This window comes from Lipotes vexillifer, unplaced genomic scaffold (genome assembly GCF_000442215.2).
Source record: "Lipotes vexillifer unplaced genomic scaffold, Lipotes_vexillifer_v1.1 scaffold520, whole genome shotgun sequence".
In the NCBI taxonomy this organism is placed as follows: domain Eukaryota; kingdom Metazoa; phylum Chordata; class Mammalia; order Artiodactyla; family Lipotidae; genus Lipotes; species Lipotes vexillifer.
In genome coordinates, this window is record NW_006784004.1 from 29,575 (window position 1) to 44,860 (window position 15,286).

Genomic DNA, 15,286 nt, shown 5'->3' on the forward strand with positions numbered 1-15,286 from the left:
GGCCATTAATGCAAGATAATGAAGAAACTTACCAAGACAGTTGCAGGTAGGCAATTCAGAATCTTTTGTTGTGGACACCAGGGTTTTCGTAGGATTAGTAAAGAAGTTCATCGCATAATCATTAAAACTTTTCTGTGCACTGTCTATTGGGGAAAATTCTGATGCTCCAGCACTAGATGAACAGACGTCCTCTTCGCTTTTGGTAGAAACCACTGTAATTCCACCTGAACATACTACATTTAGGTTCCTGAGAATTTGTGCTGGGTCCGGTAAAGGGGTCTCATGAGAGATACCAGGCAATGTTGGCAGCCTCTGATGTGTGACTTCGTCTTTAACATCCTGTTGGAACTGTGTTTGGTCATTGCCAGCCATCACATTAGCACACTGGTTAGTTGGAGAGGATGGCTGGAGTAAAGGATGAGCTTTCTGATTGACATTCACTGTTGGCTGTACCTGAGCATATCCATTTTCTGTAAACGCCTGTCCATTGGATTCTGTTTTTAACTGGATTACGGGGAGAGAATCCAAGGGTTCAACCTTCATCTTCTCCTGTGCTAATTCAGGATAATACCGCTCAAATTTTATTTGAGTGAGTGGAGGAAATAATTTTTTGTGTTCTAATGCTGAGCTCCTTTGAGTCAGTGGTTTCCATACTTTGGTTAGGGGAGGAATTTTTCCCAATAGAATAGGAAAGTCATGTGGACCAAATTGACCAAATCTTTGAAATTTAGATGCTATCCAAATGTCATGTAACTTACTATATTCATATGCCAACTGTTCCTGTTTTTTCTGGTCATTTTCTTGACAACTTATGATCACAGGCTTCTTTTTCCGTCGGTCTCTTGATGGGATAGATTTTGTCTTTTTCTGGATTGTGTTCTTTTGCTTTGTTACTGAAGGTCCTTGATTATTTTGTACACTGGAAGGTGGTTTATGCTCTATTGTGCCCTTCTCCTGGCTATAGTTTTGCTGTACATTATATGCAACAAGGCTTGTTGGTGTACTTTCAACTTTTTTGTCCTCTGGTTTTATACAATTGAATTTAATTATTGATGCAAGTTGTGCTAACTGTGCAGCAACATCTTCTTCTATTTTACTATGAACTGTATCTTGACATGAGGGATCATCCTTTGAGTCCAACTTGATGCTGCTGTCCAGTGACTGGTTACAATACTCCGATTTATTAGTTGTTGTTGTCAACTGATGCAAATTTTTGGAACTGTCAAGAGCAATTCGGCCTTGAGCAACATTTTTATTGGTATCGGTTTTAGATGAATTTGATTTTGGTATAAAAACAGATACTGAATTTGTGACTGTTGAATATTCCTGTGCCTTTGTGGATGCTTGGTCACTAGGTGAGCTGCTGTGTGACTTAGAAATATTTTGGCCATTGAACATCAATGTGTTGCATGAACTTTGCTTTCCCAGAGATGGACAGTGATGAAGGCTTTGTGGCCCCCCTTGTAAATTTGGGTCTTGGAGGTCTTTTCTTACAGAATACAGGATAGCTTTACAGCTGTTAAGCAAACTAGCTGTTCTCTGTTCTGTCTCTTCATCCTTCTCTGACTTCGATGGTGAGGAATTTTCTGATGGGGCTTCTGAAAGTTGTGTTAGAGCTTCTATGGCCACTACTTGTTCTAGCGTTAATCTCCTATCTTTCATTAGGGATAGAAGACTTGGTTGAAGTGTTGATCCTTCTTTTAGTTCTCTATTTGTTATAATTTCTAGGGATTTTGGTTGATCACTTTCATTGTGTATACTAGTATGACTATTTAAGTTGCAGTTTGCAGGATCTGGAAAAGACTTACAATTAAAGCCAGGCTTCTGAATCACCAAAACATTACTTCTCCCCTTGAGATGATCACAGCTCGCACTAGTAGCAATGGCGCTCATGGCATTGTTATGGTTTGCAGTGTCTTTCAGGAATTTATAAGGATTGTTTTCAAATGCCTTGCCAAGTTCTTCAATGTTGATTTTTTTAAAAGACAAATTTGTTTCTGTTGGCAAATAGTGTACATTTTTAATGCCGTTTCTTACAGTTTGTGCAAACAATTTTTGAGGTTCAAGGAGGTCAGTAAGTAGGATTTTTTTCCTGTCATCTTCAGAGCTTTTCAAATTTTCAGCTTCTGTTTTAATTGTATTAAATTCTCCTTTAACATGATCAGTTAAGTGTGATTTCTTGTTTTGTGTCCACTTTTCCACTTCAATACCTGTCATACTTTCTTCATTTTTAGTTACATTTTCTAAGGGACATGAACTCAATTCCAATCTTTGTTCTTCCTCATGACCACAACTACTGTATTCCATGGATTCTGACTTGGGGCCATTTACTGGTTTGTTGTCAAAATCTGCCTATAAAATAAACAGAGAAATTACTCTTATAATCTGCTCAAATATCTGAGTAAGAGCTGTAAGAGCTTTCCAATTTAAAAGCAACTAAATGTGAAGTCCCTGAAAACATTTTATTTTCACTTTTTACATTTTTAGAAGTTATAAAATACCAAAAAGCGGAAAGAAAAAAAAGAGAGGTGGAAACCATCATATTCCCATGACGGTTAATATTTTGGTATATTCATTTTTTTCCAAAATAAAATTTTAAAATATTTTTACATTGATGCCATTCAATGAACAATACTTATTATTTCAATGCAAATTATACTGAAGTAGAACACACACACACAAAAACATATAAATCATAAATATATAGCTTGTTGAATCTTCACAGAATGAACACCTATATACCCAGATCCCAACCAAGAAACTTACATCTAATAAATAATAAGGTCCTACTGTATACCACAGAGAACTATATTCAATATTCTATGATAATCTATAAAGGAAAAGAATATATAAAAAAATGTGTATATATATGTATAACTGAACTACTTTGCTGTACAGCAATAATTAATACAACATTGTAAATCAACTATACTTCAATAAAAAAATAAAAATAACAAAAAGAATTTTTTTAATTTAAAAAAACACATCTAGTCATCACTCTACTGTCAAAGGGTAGCTACTGCTATCACATCTATCATAGATTTCTTTGGCTTATTTCCCAACTTTATACAGCTGACTTCCTTTTACTCAAAATTATATTTCTGAGAGTCATCCATGTTGTAAAGTTTAACTGTAATCCATTCATTCTTACTGCTATACAGTAATTCACTGACTGAATATACTACAATGTATATCTCCATTCTACTGTAGATGGACATTTAGTTTTAGTTTTTGGCTATAACAAAGAACACTGCTATAACACATTACTGTTATATTTTGGTGAACTTGTACATACATTGCGTGGAGTGGAAGTGCTCGGTCATTCAGTGTGTGTATATATGCGTGTAGTTTAGGAGATAGGCCAAATCATTTTCTACAGTGGTTGTCAATACACACTCCCACCAGAAATTATGAGTTTCAATTTTTATTAACAATTAGCTCACATTCTTATTAACAATTAGTATTTTCTATCTTTACACATCAGCCATTCTGGAGAGTGGGGTAGTGACACCCCTTTTCAAAAAATTTTTTGAGATGAAGTTCCCATGAAATAAAATTCATCATTTTACCATTTGAAATTGTGTAATTCTGATTTTATTCACACTATTGTGCAACAATCACCTCTAATTCCAGAACATTTTCATCACCCCTAATAGAAACACTGTACCCATTAAGGAATCATTATTCCCCCCTATAATCCCTATTTTTTTAAACCTTGAAATAGCTCATCCAAAATTATACCACAGGGCTTCCCTGGTGGCGCAGTGGTTGAGAGTCTGCCTGCCGATTCAGGGGACACGGGTTCGTGCCCCGGTCCGGGAGGATCCCACATGCCGCAGAGCGGCTGGGCCCGTGAGCCATGGCCGCTGAGCCTGCGCGTCCAGAGCCTGTGCTCCGCAGCGGGAGAGGCCACAACAGTGAGAGGCCCGCATACCGCAAAAACAAACAAACAAACAAACAAAATTATATACCACAGGAGGAGACAATAGGGGACATTTTGGTCAAGAGCAAATAGAAAATAACCTCTATAATATTTAACGTGGCTCTGGATGTTCTAGTTAATGCCTTGAAGACAGTAAAATCTAAATATAAAAAATTAGGAGACTTCTTACTGAATGATGATTATATAGCTGACTCCAAAGAAAAAACAGAAGTATCGACTAAAAAAAAGAATCAGGGGCTTCCCTGGTGGCGCAGTGGTTGAGAGTCCGCCTGCCGATGCAGGGGACACGGGTTCGTGCCCCGGTCCGGGAAGATCCCACATGCCGCGGAGCAGCTAGGCCCGTGAGCCATGGCCGCTGAGCCTGTGCATCCGGAGCCTGTGCTCTGCAACGGGAGAGGCCACAACAGTGAGAGGCCTGCGTACCGCAAAAAATAAATAAATAAAAGAATGAGAGTTCAGAAGGGCCATATCTAATTTCTTTCTGTTTTTTAACTATGGTTTTTTAAAAAAGATTTATTTTTTATTTATTTATTTTTATTTTTGTCTGCATCGGGTCTTAGCTGTGGCACGCGGGATATTTGCCGAGGCACGCAGGATCTTTCGATGCGGCGCTGGGGCTCTTCGTTGTGGTGCACGGGCTTCTCTCTAGCTGTGGCGTGGGGGTTTTCTCTTTTCTAGTTGTGGCACACACACTCCAGAGTGCGCTAGCTCAGTAGTTGCAGCATGCAGGCTTAGTTGCCCCGCAGCATGTGTGATCTTAGTTCCCTCACCAAGGATCAAACCCACGTCCCTGCCTTGTAAGGCGCGTTACCATTAGACCACCAGGGAAGTCCCCTAATTTCTTAATCAGGGTATAGGTTACATAGGCTATGTTCAGTTTGTCAAAAGTCATCAAAATATACAATTATCATATATACATTTTTCTATATTATATTTAAATAACAACTTTGTAAAACTAAATGAAATAGCCGATTTTTTTTTAAAAAGACAGCAATATTATAATATTTTTAATATTAAAAGGAATAATAAGTTTAACATGCAGGGTAGATAAACAAATTAACAGACTAAATTTAAAAATATTTTAATAATTTATTATTAAAACGCTGGCATTTGTAAGCAGTAGAGAAAGTATTAATTTCTTAATGATGAGGGAAGTTTGATTCCTATCTCATAATATGCAACAAAAATTCCAGATACATTAATAATGTAAATATAAAAAGATATAAGAATAAGAAAATTTAGAAAGTAGGAAAAATCTTCCAAAGCAAGAGCAAAATGTGATAAGCCATAGAAGAAAAGATAGAATTCTTTGACTACATATGATATTAACAATCTCAAAGGCAGACACTACAATATGCTTTTCAAATTGCTGATCACAACCTGAGTCCCAACACCAATATCATGCTTTGTGACAAGTGTCTTTTAATGGAATATTAAAGAAAAATGTGTACACTACATTTAGTAAAGATAAGTATTATCATAATTTTTTTTTTCTTTTTTTTGCGGTACACGGACCTCTCTCACAGTTGTGGCCTCTCCCTTTGCAGAGCACAGGCTCCGGACGCGCAGGCTAAGTGGCCATGGCTCATGGGCCTAGAAGCTCCGCGGCATGTGGGATCTTCTCGGACGGGGGCACAAACCCGTGTCCCGTGCATCGGCAGGCGGACTCTCAACCACTGCGCCACCAGGGAAACCCTATCATATAAATTTTTATGTATGTGTTTGTGCATTGAATCGTGATGTAAAATGTATTTATTTCCTGATATGCGTAGCTACTTATAAAGGTAGGAGAAATATTGCCAAAAATAAATTGAAAAGTCAAGTGACAGACTAGGAAAATATTCGCAATACATATAAAGAGTTACCATTCTTAATGAAAAAGAGCTCCAACAAATTAAGAAGGAAAATGACTCAATAGAATAGTGAGGAAAGAATAGGCATATGCAATTCACTTAGGTGGAAATCAAAAGGATCAAAAGCTGTCCAACTTTACTAGAAGACAAGCAAATGAAAATAAATGTCACGTTCTCATCCATCCAAATTGCAAAACTAAAAAAGTAGAAATGTATGTAAGCAAATCATAATAGAACATAACATTTACAGTAGAGAAAGTATGAAATAAACTCATATAATCATATTGTGAAAAATGTGCAGCCATTACTCTATGTATCAATATTCTTAGTATATCATTAACCAAAATAAGATGCACATGTGACATTATCATCCCTTTTTATTTAAAACACACAAACACTGGGAATTCCCTGGTGGTCCAGTGGTTAGTACTCAGCACTTTCACTCCTGTGGTCGGGGTTTGATCCCTGCTCTGGGAACTAACATCCCATAAGCCTTGCAGCACAGCCAAACACACACACACACACACACACACACACACACACACACACACACACACACACAAATTGGTCTAAGCACAGAAAAAAAGCTGGTAGTATAAACCTAAAATGTTAATAATAGTTACCACTGTGAAATAGAATTAAAGGGGAATATTTTTTTTTTACTTGAAGCTTTTAATTTTTTTTTTTTTTTTGCAGTACGCAGGCCTCTCACTGTTGTGGCCTCTCCCGTTGCGGAGCACAGGCTCCAGACGCGCAGGCTCAGTGGCCATGGCTCATGGGCCCAGCCACTCCATGGCTTGTGGGATCCTCTCGGATTGGGGCTCGAACCTGTGTCCCCTGCATCAGCAGGCGGACTCTCAACCACTGTGCCACCAGGGAAGCCCGAAGCTTTTAATTTTATAGGTATGCATATCCAAACACACTGGACTATACATTCCCCTACAGAGATGATCTTGAGGTCCTTTTAAAATTTATGTACTAAAAGCATAAGACAGTCTCATTAATTAATGAGCTTAATTAAAAAGCAACTGACCAGCACAGAAAACAAACTTATGGTTACCAAAGGGGAAAGGCGGGGAGGGAAAAATTAGGAATTCAGGATTAAAGGATACACATTACTATATATAAAATAGATAAACAACAAGGACCTACTGTATAGCACAGGGAACTATATTCAATATCTTGTAATAACCTATAATGGAAAAGAATCTGAAAAAGAATATGTATATAAATATGTATAACTGAACCACTTTGCTGGACACCTGTAACTAACAAATTGTAAATCAGCTAAACTTCAATTTTTAAAAATGTGCTTCCAACCTAAATGTCCATCAACAGATGAATGAATAAAGAAGATGTGGCACATATATACAATGGAATACCACTCAGCTATAAAAAGGAACGAAAGTGAGTTATTTGTAATGAGGTGGATGGACCTAGAGTCTGTCATACAGAGTGAAGTAAGTCAGAAAAAGAAAGAAAAATACTGTATGCTAACGCACATATATGGAATCTAAAAAAAACAGTACTGATGAACCTAGTGGCAGGGCAGGAATAAAGACACAGACGTAGAGAATGGACTTGAGGACACGGGGGAGAAGGGGAAGCTGGGACGAAGTGAGAGAATATAGTATTGACATATATACACTACCAAATGTAAAATGGATGGCTAGTGGGAAGCTGCTGCATAGCACAGGGAGATCAGCTGGATGCTTTGTGACCACCTAGAGGGGTGGGATAGGGAGGGTGGGAGGGAGGCTCAAGAGGGAGGGGATATGGGGATATATGTGTACATATGGCTGATTGACTTTGTTGTACAGCAGAAACTAATTCAACATTGTAAAGCAATTATACTCCAATAAAGATATAAAATATATATATATAAAATAAAATAAGATAAAAATAAAAATGTGCTTCCAAGAATCTGACAGTGCTAAAGATCTTTACTTTATGATACCCTCTAGTTTCTAGACCACCCCTACCTATTCATAGTTCATTTTGCAACTTCTGATTTTCTTGTTTTCCTACTCAATCTAGATCCCTTGGACTGCTGTTTCAATAGCTTTATTCTTTGATCTCCTGCATTTTTCAAAGACAAAGCAGGTAATAGAACATACTTGGTATACATATTAGAAAAAAAAATTGACTTATTATTCAGTTATAACTCATGCAGCTTTTAAAAAACACTGGGTATCACAAGTTTATAAGTACATGAAAACATGTCCTACACTCTGCTAACTTTAAAACTAAACTTTAAGAAAACGGAATTCCCTGGCAGTTCAGTGGATAGGACTCGGCGCTTTCACTGCCAGGGACCCAGGTTTAGGTAACTAAGATGCCTCAAGCTGTGCAGCACAGCCAAAAAAAAAAAAAAGAAAGAAAGATACGTCCAAATAATGTACTCACCACAAAGTGGGTATAGAGGGAACACACCTCAAAATAATAAAGGCCATTATGATAAGCCATAAGCCCACAGCTAACATCATACTCAATGGTGAACAGCTGAAAGCATTTCCTGTAAGATCAGGAACAAGACAAGGATGCCCCTCTTGCTACTTTTATTCAACATAGTATTGGAAGTCCTAGTCATAGCAATCAGACAAGAAGAAGAAATAAAAGCAATCCAAACTGGAAAAGAAGTAGTAAAACTGTCACTGTTTGCAGATGACACACTATACATAGAAAATCCTAAAACATTACCAAAAACTATAAGAGCTCATCAATGAATTTGGTAAAGTTGCAGGACAGAAAATTAATATACAGAAATCTCTTGCATATCTATACACTAACAACAAACCATCAGGAAGAGAAATTAAGGAAACAATCCCATTTACAATCCCATCAAAAAGAATAAAATACCTAGGAATGACTCTAACTAAGGAGGTAAAAGACCTGTACTCACAAAACTATAAGACATTAATGAAAGAAATTGAAGCTGACACAAACAGATGGGAAGATATACCACGTTCATGGATTGGAAGAATTAGTATTTTTTAAATGACCATACTATCCAAGGCAATTTACAGATTCAATGCAATTCCTATCAAAATACCAAATCAAAATTACCAAATAATTTTTTGTATGAAAACACAAAGGACTCTGAATAGCCAAAACAATCTTGAGAACAAAGAACAGAACTAGGTGTATCATACTGCCTAACTTTAGACTATACTATATAGCTACAGTAATCAAAAGAGTATAGTACTGGCACAAAAACAGACACATAGATCAATGGAACAGAATAGAGAGTCCAGAAATAAACCCATGCACTTATGGGTTTATCTACAACAAAGAAGGCAGGAATATGCAATGGGGAAAAGATAGTCTCTTCAATAGGTGGTGCTTGGGAAAGCTGGACAGCTACATGTAAAAGAATGAAATTAGAAAATTTCTGACACCACATATAAAAATACACACAAAGTGGATTAAAGAACAAAATGTAAGACCTGAAACCATAAAACTCCTAGAAGAAAACATTGGCAGACACTCTTTGCAATAAGTCACAGCATTATTTTTTGGATCTGTCTCCTAAAACAAAAGAAACAAAAGTAAAAATAAACAAATGGAATCTAATTAAATTTGAAAGCTTTGCACAGCAAAGGAAACCATCAACAGAATGAAAAGACAACCTACTAAATGGGAGAAAATATTTGCAAATGATATGACCAATAAAGGGTTAGTATTCAAAATATATAAACAGCTCATACAACTCAATATAAAAAAAACGCAGGCAATTAAAAAATGGTGAGAAGATTTGAATGGACATTTTTTTGAAGATATATAGATGGCTAAAAGGCACATGAAAAGATGTTCAACATCACTAATCTTCAGAGAAATGCAAATCAAAACCATAACGAGATATCACCTCACATCAGAATGGCTATCATCAAGAAGACCAAAAGTAACAAATGTTGGTGAGGAGGTAGAGAAAAGGGAACCCTCTACACTGTTGGTAGGAATATAAATTGGTGCAGCCACTGTGGAAAACAGTATGGAGATTCCTCAACAAACTAAAAATAGAACTACCATATGATTCAGTGATTCCACTCTTAGGTATATCTAAAGAAAATGAAAACATTAATTCAAAGATACATGTACCCAAATGTTCATAGCAGGATTATTTAAATAGCCAAGATATGGAAGCAAACTAAGTGTCCATCAACAGATGAATGGATAAAGAAGATGTGGTATAGTATATACAATGGAATACTACTCAGCCATAAAAAGGAATGAAATTTTGCCATTTGCAACAACATGGATGGATTTGGAGAGTATTATTTTTAGTGAAATAAGTCAGACAGAGAAAGACAAATACTGTATGATTTCACTTATATGTGGTATCTAAAAAATAAAACAAATGAATGAATATAACAAAACAGAAACAGAATTCCAGATGTAGAGAATAAGCCAGTGGTTATAAATGGGGAGAGGAAAGGGGGAAGGGTCAAGATAGGAGTAGGGAATTAAGACGTATCAACTACTATGTATAAAATAAATATGTTATAAGGATCTAGTGTACAGCACAGGGAATATAACCAATATTTTATAATAACTTTAAATGGAGTATATAATCTATATAAAAATTTTGAATCACTATGTTGTATACCTGAAACTATAACATAAAATTATATAATGTTTTATATATAAATATTTTATATATAACCATAATATATATTTTAAATAAACTATACCTCAATTTTTTTAAATGCATAAAATCAACTTTTTAAATAGATATATCTAAATAAAGTATACATACATCTAAACAAACTATACATAGGTTTGTTTTTAAATGAAAGTGTTGAAAAGAAAAGAAACTAACCTATGTGCTATTACTGGTTAAACTTGAACACTAAGATGGGGAAGGGAAGAGAGCAATCCTTAGGAATTGTGTGACCCAGGAGACGGTACTTGGCCTAAACTATAGTTTCTTCCTTCTAAGAGATCATATATGATTGTGATGGGAATTAGATGAGATAATATGACTCAAGAGCACAGTGATGATGAGCTATCACTGAGAGAGCACAACTTCATTACAATAGTTATAATTCAAAAAAAGTTAGCTGTATTCTAATATACTCCTTACTTGCAGTAATTCATTAATCTTCATAGAACCCTGATGAAGACACTGTGAAAAGGTGCTCAACATTAAAAGAAATGCAAATTAAAATGACACAGATAACATTTTTCATTTATCAGAATAACAATGAAAAAGTTTGACCACCTAGACCCTTGGGCAAGCTGTAGGGAGATAAACTTTCATAAAATGTTGGTGGAAGTACAAAATGGTGCAACCCCTATGCAATTACTCCTAGGGCAATTTGGCAATAATTAACTATCAAAATTAAGTGCAACTTTAATACAGCAGTTTGAAATTTATCTTAGTTATACCTGCATATAATTACATGTTTTGACAGCTTTGTATATTTTAACAAATAGCTGAAAATATCCCAGTGTCCATCTGTAGCAGACTAATTCAATTGTGATATAATATAATATAATATAATGCCTTGCAACTATAAAAAAGGATGATAGGGACTTCCCTGGTGGTGCAGTGGTTAAGAATCCGCCTGCCAATGCAGGGAACAGGGGTTCCAGCCCTGGTCTGGGAAGATCCCACATGCCGCAGAGCAACTAAGCCTGTGGGCCACAACTACTGAGCCTGCACTCTACAGCCCACGAACCACAACTACTGAGCCCACGTGCCACAACTCCTGAAGCCCGCGCGCCTAGAGCCCGTGCTCTGTAACAAGAGAAGCCACCGCAATGAGAAGCCCGTGTACCGCAACAAAGAGTAGTCCCTGCTAGCCGCAACTAGAGAAAGCCCGCGCGCAGCAACAAGACCCAACGCAGCCAAAAATAAACAAACAAACAAATAAATAAATAAATAAAAGAATGATAAAAAGTTCCAGAGCTAAAAGGCAAAGATGTCCAAAATATGTTTAAAAAAAATACAATACTTGTATATGAAATATTTCTTTTTGTATAAAAAGAAATAATATACACATTCATATTTGCATAAAGAAACTCTGGAAGAATACAGCTCTTCCTCAGCACTGCCTTCGGAGGTGGCAGCCGTCTCCAACTCGGCATCATGGCTGCCCTCAGACCCCCCGTGAAGCCCAAGATCATCAAAAAGAAGACCAAGAAATTCATCCGGCACCAGTCAGACCAATATGTCAAAATTAAGCGGGGGCTTCCCTGGTGGCGCAGTGCTTGAGAGTCCGCCTGCCGATGCAGGAGACGCGGGTTCGTGCCCCGTTTCGGGAAGATCCCACATGCCGCGGAGCGGCTGGGCCCGTGAGCCATGGCCACTGAGCCTGCGCGTCCGGAGCCTGTGCTCCGCAAATGGGAGAGGCCACAACAGTGAGAGGCCCGCATAACGCAAGGAAAAAAAAAAAAAAAAAATTAAGCGGAACTGGTGGAAACCCAGAGGCACTGACAACAGGGTGTGCAGGAGATTCAAGGGCCAGATCTTGATGCCCAGCATCAGGAACGGAAGCAACAAGAAAACAAAGCACATGCTGCCCAGTAGCTTCCATAAGTTCCTGGTTCACCTGGTTAAGGAGCTTGAAGTGAGGCTGATGTGCAACAAAGCTTACTATGCTGAGATTGCTCACAACCTCTCCTCCAAGAACCAAAAAGCCATTGTGGAAAGAGCAGCCCAGCTGGCCATCAGAATCACCAATCCCAATGCCAGGCTGCTCAGCGAGGAAAATGAATAGACAGCTCACGTACACATTTAGTTTGTGTTAATAAAACCATAAAACTCAGCCAGAAAAAAGAAACTATGGAAGAATACAAAAGAAACTAATGCTGAATAGGAAGAGTTTAGGAGCAATACCTGACAGTGAGAAAACAGCAAGGAGGCCTGGGAACTATTTAGACCCAGATCTGATTAAACACTGTTTTGACTTTTTAATATGTTTCCTTTAAAGTTAAACCAAAACTGACAAAGCACTCTATGGAAAGATTTCTAGGGTACAATTAAGTGAAAAAACCTAAATGCAGAATAGTTTATGTAGTATCAAATTACAAACAAATTAGAGCAAAGGAAGAGTGCAGAGTACATATGTATTTGCTAATATTTGTTTAAGATATTTCAGGAAAGGTATATACAACTGTCAACATTTGTATTATAGAAACTGTACTCAGTGGTATTCTGGTAAATGTTTAACAATCAACTTGGGAAGTGGTGGGGAGAAAACCCTGTTTTGTAGGGTTGGCCAATTTTTGTGGTGTAAATACACCCACCACGGTAGATTGTAAACTATCACAGTGTGACCACCTGAGCAAGAGTTGGGAAGAAATGCACACATCTAGTGAGCTGGAAGGAGCTGTCTCCATGACACCACTGAGAGCACTAATCCAGGCCCCAGTGGCTACACTGTTTTAATGAAGATTTTATTGACATTTAATCTGCTTAGGTATAGTGTATTTCCTGAACATCTATCCTGAATCTCAAATTATTATTGTTAACATTTATCTCTAAAGAGAAGACAACTCTCTGAAGGAAGTGAAGTGTTTCAAGAATACTGGAATGGTGGCTGTTTTATCCCCTCACGTTTCATGTACACTCTGGGGACACCAAACTCATGCCACCTACCCACCTGTGTTTGTGTCTCTTCTCCCCCTCCTCCAACCCCCCTCCCCCTCCGGTCCCACTGCTGTCCTCTGCTGCTCCAAAAGGGCCCAAGGGTACAGTTTACAAGACAGTAAGCGATTAAAAGTCCCCTAGTTGTCTGTCTTCCACTCTATACCCATTTCAAGATTATAGGTTGTTCGCACTCTGAACTAACAGGAATGTTGAACTCCTTAGATCAGATCTGGGTCCAGTAGTTCCCAGGCCCCCTCCATCTTGTCATTTCCCCATTCCTATCATCAGGATACTCTTACACCCACTCTTGAAGGAGCTCAAATGACACTGAGCAAAGGGGTATTTTATTCTGAAATGACCCTGCCCTATGGAATGGATCTGACTGTAGCTCCTCCCAACACACACTCACATTCCTTACATGCTGCATGTCCTGTATCAAGGAATAGTACCCAGATCACATGAAAAAATAAAGACTTTCGAAGCACGTTCAGAGACGTGGTCCTACAAGACTATGACCTTTACTACACACCAGGTAAATCAGTGTGTTTCTCAACTTTCTTTTCCTTTTTTTTCATCCCTTACTGCAGGAGTCTTTTAGTTTTTTTTTTATTTTTTGGCTGCCCCGTGGGCATGTGGGATCTTAGTTCCCCAACCAGGGATCTAACACCCCACCCCGCAGTGGAAGCACTGAGTCTTAATCACTGGACCCCAGGGAAGTCCCTGCAGGAGTCTTTTAAAACATTTTTTTCCCTAATAGCCCTCCCCGTGAGATCTTAATACGACAGATATTGTGGGTATCTGTTTACATACTGTGGCCCCCTTGTAATATCCAAGATTTTTTCGCCCTGCCCCCCCCCAACCAATATAAACCCCCTCAGAGTAAAAAACAATTTTAAAAACATGTAGAACGGGAGGAGCAGCCCACAGCACATTTATTCCTAATCAGAAGTGACACCTTCAAAATCTACATTCTCAACCTGAAAACTGAGAGCTTGGAGAAAATTCTGAGGGAGAACCGCTGGAGCCTCCATTAATTTTGACTTTAAGATGACACAGTCATGCCTGATACTGTATTTTCCCTCCCACATTTCCTAAAAAGAAGCATGGAGGTCAGCCCTGCTCTGCAACCTACCACCATACAATGCTCACCACAACTGCTTGATAACAAAACCAAATTTAAGTCAAAAGTAAAGATGAACCAGCTACTCATCAAAGATCCGCCTAAGGGGATTCTAAAATAAACATTTAACACACATACACCAAAAATATCCTCCTTCAAAGGGGACCTGCAAAAAGCTACCTTATTTTCGTATAGCAGTGAAATTACCTACTTCAGAACCCCAGCCATTAAGCTCTCTTTTTCCTTTTTTTAGGCATAAAAAGGGAATACCTGCCCGACCAAGTTTTGTAGCCCTAACATTCTCTGAGCTTTGCCTCTGACCTCTGTTTCTCCAGTTTGCCTAGAGCCACCCAGTGAGGGGTTCAAAGGCCACAGAAAGGCAGGGCTGGGTCAGCCAGGAGAGGGGGAGTCTAAGGAACTAGGTCAGCATGCGTCCCCACCTGCCCTACCTCATTGCCATACGGCCTTACGGCTTTTCCAAGCTTGCGATGATTAGGAGCCATGGCAGAAACTTCAAATGTTTCTCAGTTCTCTCAGTCACATCCAGACACCAGATCCAGACGGCGTTTCTAATGATTTTATTCTTATCCCCAAACAAAAACTCCACCCTCATTTGGCCACAGGGTCTTAGTATCCAAAGTAATTCCTTTAACTTGGGGGTGGGGAAAAGGAGGAGAGTTACTAAAGGGAGGGACAACTTCTATTCAATCAAAAACCAAGTTAGGGGCTTCCCTGGTGGCGCAGTGGTTGAGAGTCCGCCTGCCGATGCAGGGGAC

At 38.3% G+C, this 15,286-nt stretch overlaps 2 protein-coding genes across 2 annotated transcripts in view; one reads left to right on the top strand and one right to left on the bottom strand.

The window, feature by feature from the left end:
- TET1 (tet methylcytosine dioxygenase 1) overlaps nt 1–15,286 on the bottom strand; it is a 102,846-nt gene that overhangs the window by 25,766 nt on the left and 61,794 nt on the right. Inside the window, exon 2 of the mRNA XM_007456455.1 lies at nt 33–2,352. Coding sequence (XP_007456517.1) covers nt 33–2,352 — 2,320 coding nt within the window. The remainder of the gene's footprint in view (nt 1–32; nt 2,353–15,286) is intronic.
- On the top strand, nt 11,888–12,518 carry LOC103075917 (60S ribosomal protein L32-like). Its single transcript, XM_007456454.1, has 2 exons — nt 11,888–11,973; nt 12,197–12,518. Exons 1-2 carry the CDS (start codon nt 11,888–11,890, stop codon nt 12,516–12,518), a joined length of 408 nt encoding a protein of 135 aa, XP_007456516.1.